We start from the raw sequence: 22,787 nt of genomic DNA, 5'->3' as shown, positions 1-22,787 counted from the left end.
TCTTCGGGCAGAACTGTCCTCTTCTCTGGAACCTCATCATTGCATTGTTCCAGTCAGAAAACAGGCCAGGGTGCTCTGGGCCCGGCCTCGGGGAGACTGCAGATGGGCGGAACTGCAGTTCGGGGGCCGGGAGGGCGCCCGGAGGCTTTTCGCGGAACTCCTGCCCTAGCGACGCGCGCCTCGTTGCTAGGGGCGGTGGCATGGGAGGCTGTGGAGCGTGGTGGTTGCTGACTCCCTCCACTCGGCGCCCCTGCCGGCCCCAGCTCCCGGCCCGGCCAGCCGGCTGATGGGTATGGAGCACGATGGGGGGAGGAAGGGGTACGGGAGGGACGGGCAGAGCTGTGGGAGTCCTCGCGCTTTGCAGGCTGCAGCAGCCCACCTGGCCAAAGCGGGGAGTTCTAGGGCAGGCCTTGGGTTGGATGGCATTATATACCTCGTTTGGGTGAACTACTCACCCCACCCCCAACACATCAAAAATAAGCTTTGGCAGTCCACATGGATATAACGGGGGACATTTGTGATCTGAAGAGACAGGAAGGAAAAATTGTACACAGGTTGTCCCCCAAATTTGGGGCAACCTTAGAACTTCTGGCCTTAGTGCTGACTCCCTGTGAGACTCTGGGCAAGACCCACTTATTCTGTGGGCCTCAGCTTCCCCTATCTACCATTAGAGGGTCGAATCAGACCTTCTTCCAGTGCTTCCACTGTGGTTTTGTTTGTGTTTGAGCTTTCGTTTTGATGTCTTGTGTACAGAAGGAGATTTGGGGAGAGGGAAGGAGATATGAAATCAGCATTTACATGAACAGTGGACCAGGAGTCCAGGGAAATAAGATCCATTACCCCAGCTCTGCCTCCTGTGACCTTTAACAAGTCACAACCCTCTGAGTCCCGCTTTCTTGATGGAAAATAACAATTGGATATATGCTGGAGTCTATCAAAGAATACTGCACTGGAGAGTTAAATGAGAATTCTCTGAGTTATGTTTAGAGTGACCACTGGGTGTCTGAAGGTCTTTGGAAAGCAAATTGGGGCAGCAATGGTTTCTGGGATTCAGATTTAGGCCTGGTTTTATCTGGAAACAACAAGGATATCCAAAGCCAATAATTGAGTTTATGACTTTTCCAAGCCCTGCCCCAGCCTCTCCTGACCAAAATCTGGGACCAAGCTCAGGTAACTTCACTGAATGTTTTGCTGCTGGTCAATTTTAAAGAACCCTTATGTTGTTGGGTTCTTAAAAAGCTTGTAGGGCACCGGACTGGCTCAGTTAGTAGAGCATGCGACTCCTGAGCTCAAGGTCGCTTGAGTTCAAGCCCCACATTGGGCATGGAACCAACTTTAAAAAAACAAACAAACAAAAAAAAAAAACTTCTTGCCAAGCAGACTCTTCACTTTAGTGTGCAATTATTCATTCATTCCCCAGATATTTGCACTGCATCCATTCTCCCAGGCTGTGTTTAAAGCTCAGATACAAAAAACAGGGGTGCCTAGGTGGCTCAGTCGGTTAAGCGTCCGACTTCAGCTCAGGTCATGATCTCATAGTCTGTGAGTTCGAGCCCCGCGTCGGGCTCTGGGCTGATGGCTCAGAGCCTGGAGCCTGCTTCGGATTCTGTGTCTCCCTCTCTCTCTGCCCCTCCCCCATTCATGCTCTGTCTCTCTCTGTCTCAAAAATAAATAAACGTTAAAAAAAAAAAATGAACAAGACACTGCCCCTCCTGTCAAGTATATTATGTGTTCACAGTATAAACAGTGGAAGATAACAATAGTATTTTCACTTCTTAGATTAGTCTCATAATAAATCACAACTACATGGACATTACCCAAGTACATATACTTTGTTGTTGGGATTTTATTTTATTTTTTTAATGTTTATTTTTGAGAGAGAGAGAGAGCTCATGTGCATGCATGCACAGGGGAGGGGCAGAGAGAGAGGTGGCCAGAGGATCTGAAATGGGTTCTGTGCTGACAGAAGAGAGACTAATGTGGGGCTCGTGAGATCAGAGCCCAAGTTGGCCGCTTAACCAACTGAGCCACCCAGGCGCCCTTGTCATTGAGATTTTAAATTGCCTTTAAGTTATATAATATATAACTTAATGAATTCTTGGTATGATCAGTCACTCTGGTCAGGAGACATAATTGGCTTCATTTTGATATCCTTCAGATTCATATACCTATTTGTGTATGTTCTTTGTGTATATTTGTTACATATGTTTAATATATATGTATTAATAGTAGTATTAAGGGGCGCCTGGATGGCTCAGTCGGTTAAGTGTCCCAATTCTTTGATAGCACCTCAGGTCGTGATCTTGAGGTCATGGGATTGAGCCCCGAATCGGGCTCAGCACTGAGTGTGTAGAGTCCTTGGAATTCTCTCTCTCCTTCTCTCTCTCTGCCCCTCCCCTGCACATCTACTCGCACTCCCTCTCACTCTCAAAATAAATAAACTAAAAAAAAAAAAAAAAAATAGTAGTATTCAGGGTGAAGTTGGCAGAAACTGCTCCTTTCAGCTGCAAGATCATTGTTAATATATCCATCATGCTAGTAGCTATCATTTTATATTGACAATTTGCCAGGTTGAACTGAGGGCTTTCTACGCACTAGCTTTAGCAGAGATGCAGTATAGTAGGCTGATCGAGAACATGGCCTCTGGAGTCGGACCGCCTACCTTCAAGTTTTAGCCCTGCCACTTATTTGCAACTTATCTGTAAATCCGAGCAAGTTATTTAACATCTTTGCGCCTCGATTTTCTCATCTGCTAACTGAAGATAGTAACAGCATCTATCTCAGAGGCTCGTGGGACAAATCAAAAGAGCCAATAAATATAAAGTATTTAGAATAGTCCCTGGCACATTGTAAGTGCTATTTTTAATCTTTACCGAAGCCCAGGGATAGAGATATTATCCCATTTTACATATGGGAAACAGACCCTGAGGGCTTCGGCAATTTGCCCAAGGCCGCAGTAGACTGTAATTCAGACCTAAGTCTGTCTAATTCCTATGCCGATGCACTAAATCAAATGTTATTCTGACTCTGCTGTGTTTCTTTTCATTTTTGTTTTATTTTGTTTTATTTTATTTTATTATTTTTTTAAGTTTTATTTATTTATTTATTTTTGAGAGAGTGCAAGTGAGGGAGGGGCAGAGAGAGGGAGACAGAATCCCAAGCAGGCTCTGAGCCACCAGCCCAGAGCCTAGCGTGGGGCTCGGTCTCACAAACCATGAGATGATGACCTGAGCCGAAGTCAAGAGTTGGTTGCTCAACCGACTGAGCCACCCAGGCACCCCTTACTCTTCATTTTTAGAATAAGCTACCCTGGGGTGCCTGGGTGGCTCAGTCAGTTGAGCGTCCGACTTCGGCTCAGGTCATGATCTCGCGGTCCGAGAGTTCGAGCCCCGCATTGGGCTCTGAGCTGACAGCTCAGAGCCTGGAGCCTGTTTTGGATTCTGTGTCTCCCTCTCTTTCTGACCCTCCCCCATTCATGCTCTGTCTCTCTCTGTCTCAAAAATAAATAAACGTTAAAAAAAAATTAGAATAAGCTACACTGTCAGTTGGTAATTAGAATTTTTTATTTGAGTTCTTAAAATAGAGCTGTTAAACTGCACTAACACTGTTTCTTCTTTGTAGATGTTCATAAGGGAAATTCTGGACTAGAAGTCAGGAGACCTACCTAGTTAGAATTTTGAGCAAATAATGTTTCTTCCCTGACTCTTCAGATCTTTTTTTCTTTGTTTGTTTTTGTTTTTGTTTTTGTTTTTAAATTTTTTTTTTTCAACGTTTATTTTATTTTTGGGACAGAGAGAGACAGAGCATGAACGGGGGAGGGACAGAGAGAGAGGGAGACACAGAATCGGAAACAGGCTCCAGGCTCCGAGCTATCAGCCCAGAGCCCGAGGCGGGGCTCGAACTCACGGACCGTGAGATCGTGACCTGGCTGAAGTCGGACACTTAACCGACTGCGCCACCCAGGCGCCCCTGTTTTTTTTTTTTTAAGTAGGCTCCATGCCCAGTATGGAGCCCAGTATAGGGCTTGAACTCACTACCCTCAGATGAAGACCCCTGTTGGGATGCTTAAGTGACTGAACCACTCAGGTGCCCCTTCAAATATTAAATAAATGGTTTATATGTGATGTTTTTGAAAAACTCTTCCATATCTCAAATTCTATGATTCATACTTATTGAGGTATTATTTTAAACAGGAGAGGGGTGCTCAGGAAACTCAGGAGAGTTTCAACTCAGGTCACGACCTCACAGTTGGTGGGTTTGAGCCCTGCATCGGGCTCTGTGCTAAGAGTGTGGAGCTGCTTAGGATTCTCTCTCTCTCTCTCTCTCTCTCTCTCTCTCTCTCTCTCCCTGCCCCTCACCCACTCACATGCTCTCCCTCTCAAAAATAAATGAACAAACATTAAAAAAATAAGTAAACAGGAGAAATTGTCTTTCTTACAGAAACAGTAAGGTCTGAAGTAAGCAGTCAGCTCTGAAAATTTTTGGAATGGGGTGTCTGGGTGGCTTAGTTGGTTAAGCACCTGACTTTGGCTCGGGTCATGATCTCAATGGTTCCTGGGGTTCAAGCCCCACATCAGACTCTGCTGACAGCTCAGAGCCTGAAGCCTGCTTTGGATTCTATCTGTCTCTCTCTCTCTCTCTCTCTCTCTCTGCTGCTCCCTCACTTGTACTCGTACTCTCTCTCTCTCTCAAAAAATAAATAACTAAACATTAAAAAAAATTTGGTGGGGAGGTGCCTGAGTGGCTCAATTGGTTAGGCATCCAACTTCGGTTCAGGTCATGATCTCACAGTTCGTGGGGTTGAACCCTGCATCGGACTCTGTGCTGATAGCTCAGAGCCTGGAACCTGCTTCGGACTCTGTTTCCCTTTCTGCCTCTCCCCCACTCGCTGTCTCTCTCTGCCTCTTAAAAATGAATAAACATTAAAAAAATCTAAAAATCTTTTTGAATAGAAGTACTATGAGTAAAACAGAAATGTTTAATGATGCATTTAAATATATCCTACTTTGTATGGGGCGCCTAAGTTAAGCCACCGACTTTTGGTTTCGGCTCAGGTCATGATCTTGAGTTTCGTGAGTTTGAGCCCCTCGTTGGGCTCCACGCTGGCAGTGTGGAGCCTGCTTGGGATCTCTCTCTCTGCCCTTCCCCTCATCACTGTGTCTCTTGAAAAAAAAAAAAAATTTAAGAGTCTCATGCTCTACCAACTGAGCTAGCCAGGCAAAATTTTTTTTTAAATATCCTACTTTGGGGCGCCTGGGTAGCTCAGTCGGTTGGGCGGCCGACTTCGGCTCGGGTCATGATCTCGCAGTCTGTGAGTTCGAGCCCCGCGTCGGGCTCTGTGCTGACGGCTCAGAGCCTGGAGCCTGTTTCGGATTCTGTGTCTCCCTCTCTCTGACCCTCCCCCATTCATGCTCTGTCTCTCTCATCTCAAAAATAAATAAACGTTAAAAAAAAATTTAAAAATAAAATATCCTACTTTGTATGTTTATTCATTTATTTATTTATCAAAAAAATTTATTTTTAAGTAATCCCTACACTCAATGTGGGGCTCAAACTCATAACCCCAAGCTCAAGAGTTGTGTACTCTACCCACTGAACTAGCCAGGTGCCTCTCCACCCCTACTTTGTATCTTCCTCCCTTCCTTCCTTCCTTCCTTCCTTCCAATAGGCTCCACACCCAAAGCAGGGCTTGAACTCATGACCCAAGATCAAGAGTCACATGTTCCATTGACTGAGCCAGCCAGGCACCCTCCTACTTTGTATATTTAAAAATAGATCTACCCAGGCACCTGGCTGGCTCAGTTAGTAGAGCATGTGACTCTCGATCTTGAGGTGGTGAGTTCAAGCCCCACATTGGGTATAGAACTAACTTTAATTCATTAATTAACTAATTAAAATAGATACATAATTAACATTTTGGTATACTTTCCCTAAATTTTAGAAATGTGCCGGTTATATGATCTTGGAATTTTGTAAGATATCTCTTTCTTTGTGTGGGAAAACTACACTTAACAATCTCTTTAATTAAACAAAGTCTTTATTTACCTTGTGAATCTCCTTTCAGTGCAAACAAACATGCTTAGAGAAGAGATTAATTTAAGCGTCTTTTCAATAATTACAGAGATTAGGAAGTGGCTGCCTGCACTATTTTCCAAAGGATAAATGTTACAAAGCATTGAATACGGCAGCTCACCCAGAAAATCCTACTGGTTTGGGGGTAAGTCATTCTAAAAGTTATCTTTTGCTTAGAATGTCCTGTGAATGCTCTTCACATGGGAAATGTGGCTCTCCAGATGCTATCGGCTAAGAATCCAATCAGTTTTAAGCAAAGCCAATCCATTTATAGCATTTGCTGTTTTTGGTGACCTAGAATCTATGGATGGCATCTGTCCTCAGTTTGATGATAATGTTGAAAAATGGGCTACGCTGGCAGATTGGAAGCCCTGTGACCTCTATCTACCTGTAAGCAATACAACATCCCAGAGTTTTGAAAATTATCCTGGAATTTTTTCTGTCAGCATATCCTGTGCCCGTTATAGAGAATCCTAGGATGTCTGAACTAGAAGGGACCTTAGATTCGCTACTTAACAAGAAATGTTTTTGCCATACTGTGCAAGCCACTTGAGGTACAAAGATGAATATGAGAGACTCCTTCCTCTTATGGAGTACACAGTCTACTAAAAATTATTTAATCTGGTATCCTCATTTACAGATAGGGAAGCCGAGGTGCAGAGCAGGAAATGGAGGAACCCAAGGGCACACAGTAGGATGAGGCAGGGTTGGGGCTGGAGCCAGGGCTCTTGTTGGCACGCACTGTGTTCTTTTCACTGCACTATGCTTCTGTACTGGCTACCCATATTGTCAGGAGGTCAGTGCTGGCAGTTTCTCAAAGTGTAAGCTGAAATTCTTCTGGAAGACTTTTTTTTTTTTTAATTGTTTAATGTTTATTTATTTTTTTGGGGGGGGAGGGGCAGAGACAGAGGAAGACACAGAATCTGAACCAGCCTCCGGGCTCCTAGCTGTCAGCACAGAGCCTGACATTGTGCTCGAACTCATGGACCATGAGATCATGATCTGAGCTGAAGTCAGATGCTTAACCCAAGTGCCCTGTTTTGTTTTCTTTCTTTTTAACATTTATTTATTTATTTGTTTGTTTATTTATTTATTTATTTATTTTTGAGGGAGAGAGAGACAGAGAGAAAGAGAGAAAACACACAATCGGGCGAGGGGCAGAGAGAGAGGGAGATAGAATCTCAAGCAGGCTCCGGGCTCTGAGCTGTCAGCACAGAGCCTGACATGGGGCTCAAATCATGAGATCATGACCTGAGCTGAAGTCAGACGTTTAACCAGTGAGCCACCCAGGTGCCCCTGGAACAGTGTTTTTTAATGGTATGACTGAGAATACTTGGTGAATTTTAGCTGCTTTTCTTCCTGTAGACCATTCTTCCTAGAGCTGGGCCAGTCATGCCCGTAAGAAACTCATCTCCTAAACTTTAAACAGAGTCACAGAGGAGATGGGAAGTGAGTACTCCCACCCCCATTTACTTCCCTCGACTGTCTGGCTTCTGGAAGAGCTTAGCTGCAGCGGACACGTGACCCAGAGTAGCTGAGATCAGCCCCTCATCAGATCTTCAGTCCCAGCAGATAAACGCACACTGGCCATGTCTTCCTGTCACTTTTTTCCTGTTTCACCGGCCACCAGTATAAGAGCTCCACAGATTGGGTGTTTGGGAGGTGTTTTCTGAGTGAATGTGTGGATTAGCGTCTTTGAATGTCTAACTCACCTGTCTTAGTTCTAGCCTTATTAGTTGTTGGGGACATTGCAAATAAATCTGAAAAACAATAATTCTATTTATTCTAATATACCACCCATTGTTGACATTACTTAAGTTGTAGGCCAGTGGTTCTCAAACTTTGGCCTCAGGACTTCCTTACACTCTTGAAAATTAGTGGGGATCTCAAAGAGCTTTGTTAATGTAAGTTATATATTGGGTTCTACTCTGAAACCTATTGACATTAAAACAGATATTTGAAAGAAGTTTTTTAATTAAAAAATATATTTTAATGTTTGTTTATTTTTGAGAGAGACAGAGACAGACACACTCACAGAGTGCGAGCGGGGGAGGGGCAGAGAGCGAGGGAGACACAGAACCAAAGCAGCCTCCAATATCTGAGCTGTCAGCCCAGAGCCTGGCTTAAACTCACAAAACATTAGATCATGACCCGAGCTGAAGTCAGACGCTTAACCGACTGAGCCACCCAGGTGCCCCTTATGTTAAAACAGATATTTTAAAAATATTTACTTATTCATTTTCAAATAATAATAATAATAATAATAATAAACCCATTACATGTTAAAGTAATTTTATGAAAAACATGCTTTCTAGGGGTGCCTGGCTGGCTGCCTGGTAGAGCATGTGACTCTTGATCTTAGGATCATGAGTTTAAGTCCCTAACTTAAAGCCTATTTAAAAAAAAAAAAAAAAAAAGTAAGAAAAAAAAAGTGCTTTCCAAAACACACAAAAAATTGGTTGGGCAGGCACCTGGGTGGCTCAGTCGGTTAAGCGTCCAACTTCGGCCCAGGTCATGATTTCATGGTCTGTGGGTTCGAGCCCCACATCAGGGCTCTCTCTCCCCTCTCTCTGTCTCTCTCTCTCCCTCTCAAGAATAAATGAAAACATTAAAAAAATTGGTTGGAAAAGAGTGGCATTGTTTTACATTTTTGCAATTCTTGTTCATGTTTGTCTTCCACATAAGGCAGTTGGGTTCTTGTATCTGCTTCTGCATTCAATCCATTGCAACGTTACTGGGGTTGTAGTATAAGAAGAAAATCAAGCTTCACACAGAGATGTGGTTGGAAAAAGGAGGACCATACAGACTCCTTGAAAGGATCTCAGGAATCCCCACCGGTCCTCAGATCATACTTTAAGAACTGCTGGTCTAGGTCATTACCTATATTGTCTCACTTAGTGTCATTAGCTCTCACATCTCATTGTTTTCTTTTTTTTTTTTTTTAGTAGGCTCCACACCCATCATGGGACTTGAACTCATGACCCTGAGATCAAGAGTTGTATACTCTACCAGGGCACCTGGGAGGCTTAGTCGGTTTTAGCCAGGTTTTAGTCAGTCAGCTCAGGTCACGATCTCACGGTTCGTTCGTGAGTTTGAGCCCCGCATGGGGCTTTGTGCTGACAGTGAGAAGCCTGCTTGGGATTCTGTCTCTTTCCCTCTCTCTGCCCCTCCCTCTCTCTCAAAATAAATAAATGAATTAATTTTTTAAAAAGTTGCATACTCTACCAACTGAGCTAGCCAGATGTCCCTAGTATCTCATTCTTACCTGTGACCTGGCACACTAATTTTGAGAAGTGTCATGTGAAATTATTATTATTATTATTTTTTTTTTTAACGTTTATTTATTTTTGAGACAGAGAGAGACAGAGCATGAACGGGGGAGGGGCAGAGAGAGAGGGAGACACAGAATTGGAAGCAGGCTCCAGGCTCTGAGCCATCAGCCCAGAGCCCGACGCGGGGCTCGAACTCCCGGATCGTGAGATCGTGACCTGAGCCGAAGTCGGACGCTCAACCGACTGAGCCACCCAGGCGCCCCATTATTTTTTAATTTATACTTGACAGAGAGACAGAGAGAGAGAGAGACAGAGTACAAGCAGGGGAGGGGCAGAGAGACTGAGAGACTGAGCCACCCAGCTGCCCCATGTGAAATTATTAAAAAAACAGACACCCTAGGAAGGTTATAACCTTTTAGAATAACTAAGGCTCTTTTCGAGAAACTTCACTGGTGAAAATTATTTTTTATTTTCAAATACACACTCCTAGTATTTATTGTGGTAGAATATGCATAACATAAAATTTGTTATTGCTTAGTATACAGACAATGTTATGCAACCATCACCACCTTCTAGTTCCAGAACATTTTCATTATCCATAAAGGAAACTCTGTACTTGTTAAAGTAGCCATTCCCTATTCCCCCACCGTCCCAGCTCTTGGCAACCACTAATCTGCTTTCTGTCTATGTAGATTCTGATGAGGGATGTTTCATATGAATGGAATCATATAATATGTAGTCTTTTATGCCTAGCTTCTTTTGCTTAGTGTGATGTTTTCAAGGTTCATCCAGGTTATCATATGTGTCAATATATTATTCCTTTTTCTGGCTGAGTAATAGTCATTGTATGGACATACCACATTTTGTTTATTCATTCATCCATTGCTGGACATTTGGGTTGTTTTCACCTCTTGGCTATTGGAAACAGTGCTGCCATGAACATTCATGTATAAATTTTTGTTTGAACACCTATTTTCAATTATTTTGGCTACCTTCCCAGGGGTAGAATTGTTGGGTCACACGGCAATTCTACATTTAACTTGTTGAGAAACCTCTTTGTATTTTTAAAATTCGTTTTGTTTTTGGGGATCCTGGGTGGCTCAGTCGGTTAGGTATCTGACTTTGGCTCAGGTCATGATCTCACGGTTTGTGGGTTTGAGCCCCACTTTGGGCTCTGTGCTGACAGCTCAGAGCCTGGAGCCTGCTTTGGATTCTGTGTGTGTCTCTCTCTCTGCTCCTTCCCCCTGCCCCACCTCGCATTCTGTCTCTCCCTCTCAAAAATAAATAAAAACATTAAAAAAAAATTTTTTTTTAATTACTTTTGTTTTTGTTTTCGCTGATCTGCTAAAGCTCTACCGGAGGGTGCGTTCCCAGAGCCTGAAGAGGGGGCAGGGAGAGGAGGAAAAAGCGAATGAGCACAATGAATTCGTCTTTTAAAAAAAGAAGTATTTATGTTGACATAAGCATCCTACCATTATCATGTCTAACAAAATTAACAGTACGTGTTCTTTTTACTCAGCAGGGGACACATCTTCCAGCAGCCACAAGAGATGCTGCTGCCCTGGTCTCCTCCCTGCAAGGTTTTGTGTAGATCCTGTGCAGTGATGGGGAAACTGCAAAGCAAACTCAAACATAGCACTTACAAGTACAGGTACGGCAGTCCTACGCAGACGGGGATCCCGTGTTTTATCACGTGCATTAAACTTCCCTAAAGGGGCGCCTGGCTACCTTAGTCGGTAGAGCATGTGACTTGATCTCGAGGTTGTTGGGTGTAGAGATTACTTAAAAATGAAATGTTTAAAAAAATTTTTTTTTAATTCTCCACTAAAGAAAGAGAAGGCCCAGAGCGATTATTGATGACCTTCCCGGAACAGTCAGTTGGGTCTGTTTTCTTGTGGATGAGAAACAGCTGATTAGCTAGTGTCCACAGCCACACAGAGAGGGGCCCTGCAGCTTTGGGAATAATCTCCAGGGTGAGCAGAGACTCCTGGTTTCTTGGCTTCAGGATTCCCCTTTATCGGATTCCAGTCCTTCAGTCGTTCTGAACATGCTCAGCGATAATAATCCCGTTTCTGGCAATGGCCGTGGGTCTCCTTTCTGTACCCCTCTTCCAGGTTTCTCCTCAGCCTCTCCCGTAGCCCACCTCCTCTTCCCCTGGCCCCGCTGCACTCCATACCGGTGGGCCTCTCATTTGCCGTCCTCTCTTTAGCAGGCCCGACGGAATTCTAGAAGAGAGAATTCAAACTAAAGCTTGTCAGGAGTATAGCCCAGCCCACGTGGATACTGTGTCTGTCGTTGCTGCTCTGAGCTCAGACCTGTGTGTCTCTGGAGGAAAAGATAAGGTGGGGTTTGTGTGCTTGACAGGGACCCAGCTTCTTGAGGACGTGGGAAGCTATTTGAGAAGGGGGCGCTGGTTTCGCGTTTCTGGAAGCCGTGTTGAGTAGTGTAAAACCATGGGCTTTAGACTTAGGAAGACTGGGTGTAAGTCCCTGCTCTGACTCTTCCTGTTCTCTGGGCAAGTCGTGTACTGGCCTTGAGCCTCAGTCTCCGTATCCATGAAATGGGGATGATAACGCCAGCCTCCCAGGACAGTGGTGAGGATCGGGTGGTAAGATCTTTGGTGATGTGCCAGACCACCCACGTGCTTTTTATAAATGCAGAGTGTTATTCCAACCAATCCATTTTCATACCCACACACAGACGCAGGAGTTACTCATCGCCAAAAGACTTCCAGTCTCTTTCATGCGGTTCTTTTGTCAAAATCTCTACCCTGGTGTGTGTCATGATCTCGCCCTTCTGTGCTCTTGCCCTTCCTCCCACTGTCACTTTGGATCAGGAAGGCCCCCCACCCCCCACATCTGGATCTATCACAGCACTCACAGCCAGGACATTGGTAGCAAAAGTGATTCTTTTAATTCCTCTCATTTTCACATTGTATTTCACGGATTCTAAGACGCTCATGTTTTTTTACTTTAGCACCTTGGAAATCAGTATGCATCTAAACATTGACGATAGGGGCGTCTGACTGGCTCAGTCCATAGAGTGTACACCTCTTGATCTCAGGGTCGTGAGTTCAAGCCCCACATTGGACATGGAGCCTACTTAAAAATAAATAAAAATAAATAAATACAATAAAAACTGATGATAAAGCATGGTAATCATAATTTAATTGGCAGCATTTCGTCTTAAAGTCAGTATCATCTTAGATGTATCAAATTTTATCTATATGATCTTCACGTGTTCAAGGTAGGTAGGGAAGGGTTAGCCTCTCTGTTTTACAAATGAAGAAACTGGGATTTAACCAGGTCCAGTGCTGACATGCTCCTTAACTCTCTAGCAATGAACTACCGGAGACCAGGCCAGAGGATGCTAAACAGGGAGTCTCCTGCTCAGGAGGAGAAATGCTTACAACAAAATATTAAAGTATACACCTGGAAAAAGGATACAAAGAAAGTTTTCATAATGATTCTCTCTGGCAGATGGGATTATGGGTTTTTTTTGAAATTAGGGAAAAAAAAGAGTGATCTATTTTTCTTTTTTTTTTTTCAATATATGAAATTTATTGTCAAATTGGTTTCCGAGTGATCTGTTTTTCAACAGTGTGACTATACTTAACAGTACTGAACTACACACCTTAAAATTATTAAGATGGTGATTTTTTTTAAGATGGCAAATTTAAAAAAAAATTTTTTTAAAGAGGTGTAAGTGAGCAGGGCGGGGTGGGGGGCAGAGAGAGAGAGAGAATCCCCAGGAGAGGCAAGGAGGGGGGAGGGTTGGAGAGAGAGAGAGAGGCGGCACTCACCCGAAGCAGGGCTCGAGTTCCCCTGATGTGGGACTTGAACTCACAAACCATGAGACCATGACCTGAGCTGAAGTCAGAGGCTTAATGACTGAGCCACGAGAAATTTTTTTAAATACACTAAAATAAAAGTACGATACAAGTAGGGGGAAAGACTATAATCCCATGTAGATTTGTACTTCAGCATCTACAACCAGAATCTCAACCTGAGTCAGTTCCCCTTGGGGAGTATCCTCTGAACCCATCAGTAAGGCTCCAAGGAGTGACCCGTGGTCCTAGAGGTTGGTCAGGAGGAAAGGAAAGAAACTGTGTAGGGGCACATGAGGAGGGAGGCAACAATAAAGCCCCAAGGCTCGACAGAGAGGGTGAAATTAGGTGGGGAATGAAGTGATGGCTTGTTGTTTCAGTTAAATAAAAATTCACTTAAAATTGAAATATTACAAAGACTCTGGTGACTGTGATGACCCTCTGCAGACAGCCGTGGCCTACGACTGGAAAACCGGAAATGTGGTGAGACGTTTCAGAGGACACGAACGAGAAATCACTAAGGTACTTAGCAAAGGGTTATCCTCGTGGAGGGAATTTGGAACTGAACAAAGGAGTATCCAAGAGCTCTGTGTAATAAGGGTGATTGAGTATTCAGTCTTAAGGAAAACGCAAGGGCTTCATTGGATGCTGTGAACCCTTTCTCGAGGAAAAACAGAGCAGACCGTTCACTCAGCCATTGTTGCAGGCCTATTAGACACGATTTTTATTTTGTCACCAAGCCCTCAATAGCTCAGGTGGTAAGCAGAGAACAGCTCAGAATAACTCCCCTGACTGTCCTAACTCCACAGGGGCATTTACTGAAGGCTGCCTGTGTGTTCACTGTAGCCAGAAAAATGACAGGAACCTTCCAGTCTAGTTGGGAAATTTTTTAAAAAGCCAACAATGGTTAAGTAAAAATTAATTTTGTTGGGGTTCCTGGGTGGTTCAGTCAGTTAAGCATCCAACTTCGGCTCAGGTCATGATCTCGTGGTTTGTGAGTTCAAGCCCCGTGTCCTCTCTGTGCTGACAGCTCAGAACCTGGAGCCTGCTTCGGATTCTGTGTCTTCCTCTCTGTCTGCTCCTCCCCTGCTTGCACTCTGTGGCTCTCTCTCAAAATAAATAAACGTTAAAAAAATTAAAAAATATGTTAATTTGTTAAGAAAGCATTACAGGGTAGAGTGAGCTTGCAGCAGAAATGATAGAGAAGGCCAATTTCTACAGCTGCCTCTCTGGAATCCCCCTAAATGAACTAAATATCGGAATCGGGATGGAAACTCTGCCAGAATGAAACTGGGCAACAGCCAACAATTCACGCGGCACAGAGTATGGTGTTGACGTGCCAAGGGCCGTGCATGCAAGAGCCTCAGGCCCTAACACCCTCATCCCCCTGTTTCCCATTAAAACAGTTTTTTAAGTTCATTTATTTAGTTTGAGAGATAAAGGGAAAGAGAGGTGGGGAGGGGCAGAGGGAGAAGGAGAGAGGGAGAATCCCAAGCAGGCTCTGCACTGTCAGCGCAGAGCCCGACCTGGAGCTCGAACTCTCAAACTGGGAGATCATGACCTGAGCCAAAAATAAGAGAGGGAGGTTTAACCACCTGAGCCACCCAGGCGCCCCGCCCTGTTTCCCATTTTAAAGTCCAATCAGACCAGCACACTGGAGCATTTTTTCTCTCGAGCAGATAGCCTGTGTGCACAGATCGAGCCAGTTCTTCAGCGCCTCTCGTGACAGGATGGTCATGATGTGGGACTTGCACGGCCCCTCGCAACCAAGGCAGCAGTTCTCTGGCCACGCCATGGTGGTCACTGGATTGGCCGTGAGTCCAGGTGAAGTAAAACAGATCTCTTCCCAGCGCCGTTGTGCTTTCTGAAAAGCCCCGTGCTGGGCCCATCTCACGGACCCACCTTTGCCTCGTTTCCCCAGACTCTTCACAGCTGTGTACTGGCTCTCGGGACAACACCCTGCTTCTGTGGGACGTTGGGACCGGCCAGTGTGCAGAGACAGCTTCCATCTCCAGGAACCTGGTAGGAACTCAAACTTGGAACAGAGCAGTACAGCAGGAGGGAGCATGGGGTGAGGCAGAGAACCTGGAGAGAGAGATCAGAAGATCCATGGCCAGGCAGTAGAGGTGTGGGTCCTCATTACTGCTTACCTCGAACTCGGCCTCTCAGGGTTATCAGATTGGATGCTCTCTTGAGATCTTCTGTTTAGTTTATATCAGAATTTTAAGTAGTGTCCTCATTTATTCCCTCAAAATATAGTTACTCCTTACCTTCTGTGCTAGGAGCAGGGTTAGCGGCCCAGGACACAGTCCTTGTCCTCCAGGATCTCACAACTTATGCTTGTTGTGTGTTCTGTACATGTAACATTGTGCAGAGAAATAAGCATGACCCTTTGCTTTATGTATAATTTGCTGTGTTTATGAAGACCAGCGTTTTCTGGTAGCAGACTGGTATATAAACTCCACAGTCTTTGAGGTCAGTCATACCTGGGTTCACATCATGGATCCATCACTTTTTTTTTAAAGTAATCTCTACACCTGACATGGGGCTCGAACTCACAACCCCGCGATCAAGAATCACATGTTGTACTGATTGAACCAGCCAGGTGCCCCAACATCCATCACTTTTAAGCTGTGTTACCCCAAGACAGTCAATCAGAACATGTCTTCATGTATAAAATGGGGAGGATCCTGTGACCTGACATGGTAGATGTTCCTGTAGTGGTCATCAAATGTCAGTCATAGTCATCTTTTCCAATTTCGAAGACAACTATCCATGGCAAGGTATGCTTGCCTAATGCCCTCCACATTTGTGGAGGTTGCTGGAAGAAAATCCTGTCCCCTTGGCTTGTTTTGAAAATGGTTTCATGCCTGTCCAGCAGGGGGCTACAAGGGATGAAGAGAAAGAACACTCTTTCTGAACCCTGTGAGGCCTTAGACTAGGGTTTCATGGTCCCACCGTAGAACGTAGAAGGTAGAACGGGGGCTGCTCGCCTTAGCGGCCACTCGCCGGCAACTCTCTACCGCGTGTTTGGGCGCCTGCATGCGTTTGGGTACTCACGACTGGCCCAGAGCTGCTACCATTGCTCCTGCTCATCCGGGGTTTGCCAGTGGAGCATGACTAGTGGGTGTCTGCAAAACATAGAACCCCTCCAAGTCAAATGTACTAGTCAGCATCCTTGAGAAGTAGGGCAGAGGTGTTATTTAGCAGATTTTTTTTTTAATGTTTATTTATTTTTGAGAGAGTGAGAGAGAGATCACAAATTAGGGGAGAGACAGAAAGAGAGGGGACAGAGGATACGAAGCGGGCTCTGCGCCGACAGCTTCAGTACTGACGACAGTGAGCCCGATGCGGGGCTTGAACTGACAAACTGCAAGATCATGACCTGAGCCAAAGTTAGATGCTCAAAGGACTGAGTCACCCAGTCGCCCCAAGCACAGTTTACAGGAATTACAGTAGAGGAATGATTCGGTATGGAGAAGTTTTGAAAATTTTGCTTTTCCCAGGTCACTCACTTGTGCTGGGTCCCCCAGGAACCATATATACTACAGACTTCTGAAGATAAAACCATCAGGTGGGCTGACTGAGCAGCTGGGAAAGGGTTTCTGGTGAAGGTTTGTGGTTCCCGTGCCGACGTGACTCCCTTCCCCCTCCGCTCTCCACATCGCTGTGCCTTTCCAGAGCCTTCAGCCCTTCTGCTTCTGCCCTTCTCTGGGGCTGGGGTCTGTTAGAGGTTGGAAGCCAGGAAGTCGGGCCAGGAAAAAGCCCCTGTCCTGGATGGTTCTGAAGCAGCTGATTCTGTCTGCCCCCCCCCCCCCCCCACCCCTCCCCCGATGTGTGAATGTATTCACATTAAGCTCAGGACATACTCAGGTTGAGCTCACGTTAAGCTTGTCCCCCACTTCGAGCTGCCCGGCTCCACTTGCCACCGCTGGGTGCCAGCCCCCGGGTGAAGCCTTGTCTAGGGAAATGGGGTTGGAATCCCTACCAGGGGAGTCAAGAAGTAAATCGTTCTTGAGCAGAAAGTATGACTGGGAACTTTGGATCTCAGAAGAGATTCATTCTACTTAGAAAATAGCAGGAATGAGGTAAAATGAGATGAGAGATCGAATAAAAAACTCCCCCATGGACCCCATGGCCCAGGTAGGCCAAGACCTGTAAATCTTTTGTATCTGATTCTAGAATGGTGACTGCTCTTCTGGATCATAATAAGTATCTTAAAAAAAGATTTTTTTTTTTTAAATCACAGGCACAGAAATATCCTCTTCTCCATTGAAAGCAGTATCCCAAAGGGCCAGATTAACAAATTAACTTGTACAATTAAGATGCTTGGTCTAAATTCCTATTAACTGGATCTCAAAATAGAAAGAGCTCAGATGTCTTTCAAATTGGTTATTTCCTGGCAGCTTTGGAGTCTCCGAGCTTGATCTGGTTCACACTCCTGTTTTTAGGTGAATCATGACAAACGTGACTGCCCGAAGCAGCCAAGAGCCGAGACTTATGGTAGTTGGTATTTCAGACAAATTTACCACGGATTTATTTCCTGCTGTAATTCCTTTCAGATTATGGGACAGTCGGGGGCTGCAGGTAGCGCATATGTTTCCCACAAAGCAGCATATTCAGACCTACTGCGAGGTCAGTGAGGATGGACACAAATGTATCTCCTGCAGCAACGGCTTTGGAGGGGAAGGCTGTGAAGCCACGGTAAGAGACTGTGGGGGTCCAGGTGTCTGGTTGCTGAGCAAATTACTTACCCTGACCTCATGTCTATACTGGCTACACAGGCAGGCTCTACTAATGGCTCAGGCCTATTCCAAGTGCATACTGTAAGTGAGCCTTTACATTCCAGAAGCTTCTTTCAAGAAACCTCCATTAGCCTTGGGCTCTCTGAATCGGTAGCAGAAAGAGGGATGGGATGAGAGTCAAGATAGAAAGGTGCTAAACACAGAACCTTCTAATGTCCCTACTTGCTAATGTCCCTACTCCCAGCAGGGCTTAGAAAGGGGAGGGATTATTTGAAGAGCCAAGGGTATTCCCATTGTACTTGTGGTCACAGGAAAGGAGCCTCAAGCTCTTCAGGAAGCTTGAAGCCCCAGTGTTGGTTGAGGGCCCACCCCATCCCTCACGCATATATCTTTCCTTGCAGTTAATTTTGGGTTAGATTGCCTCGGCTCCTCCAAAGTACCTTGGATTCCTAATTGTAGAATATGGGTTAAAGGGGCATCTAGTCCGAATAAAACAATTACAGCCCCCATTTTTTCAGACATTACATGCCAGACACTGGCCTGAGCACATTACATGCATTATCTCATTTAATCCTTTAAACAACCTCATGAGTTAAATGCTATAATAACCCCCATTTTACAGATGAGGAAATAGAGGCATGGCAGGTTGAAATCTCTTGCACAAGACCACACCTCTACCGACTGGGCCGGCCAGGTGCCCCATGACCACACCTCTAGCAAGTGGTAGGTTGAGGTGTTGAATCCCAGGCTATTGACGTAGCATCTCTTCGCCAAGCTAAACATTTCCACCTCCTACAATTGACATGGCGTCCTGTGATTTCATTGTTTTTCGGACACAATTCAGATCACTCTCCCCTCTGAATGTGATTTTCCTCAATTACACGGAGTCCGGTGATTTTATGCTTTTTTGCACACAATTCAGTTGGCTCTCCTCCCTGCACGTTGTTCTCTGGCTGGTCTGAGTCATATCAGCGAGAGTGGGGTTGGCAGCACCTCCTTTGCTGTGGAGTCTCATCTTCATACACCGAGGTTCAGCACGTAGACAATAAATCAGAAAGTCTGCGCCTACGTGTACTTACGAGAAGGGTGCTCCTGACTCTGCGGTCTCCACAGGACCCCCAGGGGCCAAGAGGCTGATAGAAGGCAGCTCTTGAGCTGTAGGCAACCCCAGGTGCCTCGCTGGCTCTGTTGGAAGAGCATGTGATTCTTGATCTCAGGTCATGAGTTTGAGCCCCACATGGAGTGTAGAGATTACTTAAATAAATTAAAAGCTTTAATTTTTTTTATTAAAAAATTTTTTTAACGTTTATTATTTTTGAGAGAAAGAGACACAGAGCAAGCAGGGGAGGGGCAAAGAGAGAGGGAGACACAGAACTGAAAGCAGGCTCCAGGCTCTGAGCTGTCAGCACAGAGCCTGACACGGGGCTCAAACCCACAAACCGCGAGATCATGACCTGAGCTGGAGTCGCCGCTTAACCGACTGAGCCATCCAAGCGCCCCAATAAATTAAAACTTTAAAAAAGACAGTAGGCAACCCCATACTGTCCCATCATGCTGTAGGGCGTGGAGCTTTCACTTCCCTAGTTGTTGTGGAAGGAACAACTCTCCTGGCACACCCTTACCCAGGGTTGTTGGAGATAACTGATGTTTAAAATAACTGCTAGACAGATGATTTGGTGTGTGGATGGGATGTGAAGATGAGGGGTGGCCATGCGAGTAGGTAGGTGGAAGGAATGGGTGGCTCATGAGCAGGCGGGGAGATGGAAATCAGTGACTGAAGCACGTATGCAGCTGGAAGGTATGCATGTATGAGCTGGCCTATGTCATTACTCTGCAGTTGTGGGACCTACGGCAGACGCGGAATAGAATATGTGAATACAAGGGGCATTTCCAGACTGTCACATCCTGTGTCTTTCTACCAAGAGCATTAGCCTTGATGCCTACAGTTGCCACCTCATCACATGACTGCAAAGTGAAGATTTGGAACCAAGATACTGGAGGTAAGGAGCCTGCTGTTGGTGTTTCTCAAAGCTTTGTGGCGTCCTAAAAGCTTCCTTGAAACTCTTTCCATTGCTCAGCAAATACAAAGCCACTTGTGTCCTACCACTATCTAGGCCCCGAGTGGTTACGGGAGGACCAGGATTCTGTTCAGCCTCTGGCTAGAAGCCATCACCACATGAGCCCTGGTACCATGTTGTATAGACCAGTTCCTGAGAGATCAACTATATTTGGCTCTTAGTATTCTTTCTATCTGAAGTTCTTCACCAGGTTTTAACATGTGATGCTCAAAATGTCTGGAAAGGAGAACAAGGATGGCCACTTTAAAATTCCTTTCTCGGGGCGCCTGGGTGGCTTGGTCGGCTAAGTGTCCGACTTCGGCTCAGGTCATGATTTCGCGGTCTGCGAGTTCGAGCCCCGCGTCGGGCTCTGTGCTGACCGCTCAGAGCCTGGAGCCTGTTTCAGATTCTGTTTCTCCCTCTCTCTCTGCCCCTCCCCTGTTCATGCTCTGTCTCTCTCTGTCTCAAAAATAAATAAACATCAAAAAAAATACTTAAAAAAAAATAAAATAAAATTCCTTTCTCAAGGACTAAAATGAGAGTCTCAGCTCTTGGTGGGGGTGTGGTAGAGTAAGATAGTCTCAGAAAGTAAGACAGTCTCAGAAAAACAAGTCTCTGCCTTGTTTCGATGCTGCAGCTAAGGTCTGAGGTCGCAGCAAGGTCATGACACTTCAAAGCACCAGAGAGAAAGATGTTTTAGGGAACACGGTGAAGTGGTGTGTCAGACCCCACTCCTGCTGGCTGATTGCTAAATATTTAGGAACGTTTAATACGGTCATAGTGGGAGTATTTACACCCCAAAAACTGGCAAATGCTGTGAGTGATGGTGGTGGGTTCTTTCCTTCCAGAAAGCTGCCTTCCTAGTACCCCACTGCCTCCGTGCTATTTTTTTTTTTTTTGAAGTTGACTTATTTTTCAGAGAGGGAGAGAGAGCACACGCGAGTGAGTGCGCACAAGTTGGGGAGGGGCAGAGAGAGAGAGGGAGAGAGAGAATCCCGACCAGGCTCCACGCTGTCAGCCCAGAGCCTGACGCGGGCTCGATCTCCCGAACAGTAAGATCATGACCTGAGCCAAAATCAAGAGCCGGACATTCACCTGACTGAGCCACCCAGGTGCCCCCATACTCTCTTGTCCTGGACACAGGGTTCTGTCAGACACAGGGAACGGTATTAACCTAGCAAACCTCACGACAAATCCCTCTTACGGTAATCTTCCAGAAACTTAGCTCCTGGGAGGGGAGGACAGGGAGCCCCCTCGGAGAAAAGATGTGAGATCATGTCTAGTGGTCACATGGGCCAAACTCCCAAAGGGAGGACAGCCCAGCTGTGCCCCACCCGGAGCTGCCCAGTGCAGCTGTTTTGGGATTCCGTGTCCGGGGAGAACAAGGTCTGAAAGTGCTGCCCTGCCCACCAGGTGTGCCCCTACGGCCTCCAAGATGGAGACGGGGGGGGAGACTGTGTCAGCTGGAGGCCCTCAGACTGGCCTTCGGGTCCCAATTTCCTTTGTCCTGAAGGGAGCAAGACCCCAGAGGCCAGCAGCTGGAGATCAGTGTCCTTATCTGTCCTCCTCTGCCCTGGCCCCTGCCTTGCTCTCTGGGCAGGTGGTAATTGAGGGCAATGTGTTAACATGTCCTTGCAGGTGAGGCCCCAACTGTCTGAACGTGCTTCTAAGTGATACACATCTTGTTTGGTCCATGTGCCGTTCTCTGTAGTTGAAGCCGTGCGGTTGACCCTGGGTTGACTTCCCCGCTGGTGCGCGGGGGCTGCTCTTATACGGTTCCATGCAGGTAGCGCGCGCTTTACTTACCCGCGTTTTTCTCAGAGACCTCGCGTTCCATGACGCCGCGCTCTTGGCCTAAGCTGCTGGTTCCCTCTTCCTCCCCCAGCCTGCCTGTTCACCTTGTCCCTGGACGGATCAGGACCTTTGACTTCCCTGGCTGTTGGTGACACCGTCTCCTTGCTGTGTGCGAGTTTCAGCCGAGGAATTCACCTGCTGAGAGTGGACTACAGCCAAGGGCTGGCACTGCGGGAAGTGGCAGCATTCTGAGGCCAAGAGACATTCACTTTCAAACCGTGGCCTGTCCTTTCTCAGTGTGGCTTTGTTCTTCCCTGTGATCTTGCGGGGGGCGGGGGTGGGCGGTGATGTGGGACCAGGGTTCTCTGCTTAGTTCCACTCAGAAGGCATATCAGGGTTAGAAGCCAGTTTAAGTCCAGGTGCAGTTTAGAAACATGAACTAAACATAAAGTTCTCCATCGAGGTGAAATCCAAACACAGTTTTCAGTGACCTTTTGGAACCGCTCTTCAAAAACCAAGTTTATGGCTGCAAATGGTGCCCTGCATGTGTAAGAGTGATAGGCCTCTGTGAGTCAGAACACAGGGTTGAGTCTGTCGAACTGGCCTGTTCCGTGTCTCCACGAGAGAAGAAGATGCAGGGGGGAGGCACACCGTTCTGGCAGCCTCACGGTGATCCAGATGGGGAAGGACAGCGCAGCTGCATAGCGGAAATGGATTGTAGACATGAGATTAAGCTCCAGTCACTGCTGCTCAGCATGGTGAAGAACCAAAGTTAGGGCAAGAAAGAAGTCTTGGCTTCTACTCAGAGGAGCCGCAGAGTGGAAGGAGGCACGTCCTAGAGCGGTGCTGAGTGGCATGAAAATTAGACCCCAGGTGGCTTGGAAAGGCCAACAGCCCAAGGGCCTTGCCCAGAATCCTAATTGTCAAACCTGTTCTGTGCATAAGAAAATGGGGAGGTTCTGGGCGCCCGAGTGGCTCAGGTCATGATCTCACAGTTCGGGGGTTCAAGCCCTGAATTGGG

General features: G+C 46.1%; 1 protein-coding gene across 2 annotated transcripts; it reads left to right on the top strand.

Moving 5' to 3' along the window:
- Positions 1-140: 140 nt before the first annotated feature.
- Positions 141-22,047, top strand: WDR31 (WD repeat domain 31). Of its 2 annotated transcripts, none has more exons than XM_049627643.1 (11): positions 141-290; positions 6,122-6,217; positions 10,867-10,995; positions 11,554-11,686; positions 13,618-13,692; positions 14,850-14,994; positions 15,092-15,192; positions 16,677-16,744; positions 17,733-17,874; positions 19,753-19,915; positions 21,858-22,047. In XM_049627643.1, the coding sequence occupies exons 3-11, from the start codon at positions 10,895-10,897 to the stop codon at positions 22,016-22,018; spliced, it is 1,089 nt and encodes a 362-aa protein (XP_049483600.1). In that variant the 5' UTR covers positions 141-290; positions 6,122-6,217; positions 10,867-10,894; the 3' UTR covers positions 22,019-22,047. The 2 variants fall into 2 exon arrangements, with proteins under 2 accessions (XP_049483600.1, XP_049483599.1); XM_049627642.1 differs by having other exon boundaries at positions 10,864-10,995.
- The last annotated feature ends 740 nt before the right edge of the window (positions 22,048-22,787 follow it).

Source organism: Panthera uncia, chromosome D4 (genome assembly GCF_023721935.1).
Source record: "Panthera uncia isolate 11264 chromosome D4, Puncia_PCG_1.0, whole genome shotgun sequence".
NCBI lineage: Eukaryota > Metazoa > Chordata > Mammalia > Carnivora > Felidae > Panthera > Panthera uncia.
Note: the sequence above shows the minus strand (reverse complement) of the source record. Positions and strands in the feature narration are given on the sequence as shown.

Bases quoted from the DNA above. Each gene is read 5' to 3' on its own strand.
- WDR31 (XM_049627643.1), top strand. From the start codon at position 10,895: ATGCTGCTGCCCTGGTCTCCTCCCTGCAAGGTTTTGTGTAGATCCTGT. The intron at 11,687-13,617 runs GTGGGGTTTGTG...GACCCTCTGCAG, and splicing joins TCTCTGGAGGAAAAGATAAG to ACAGCCGTGGCCTACGACTG. The intron at 14,995-15,091 runs GTGAAGTAAAAC...TCGTTTCCCCAG, and splicing joins TGGATTGGCCGTGAGTCCAG to ACTCTTCACAGCTGTGTACT.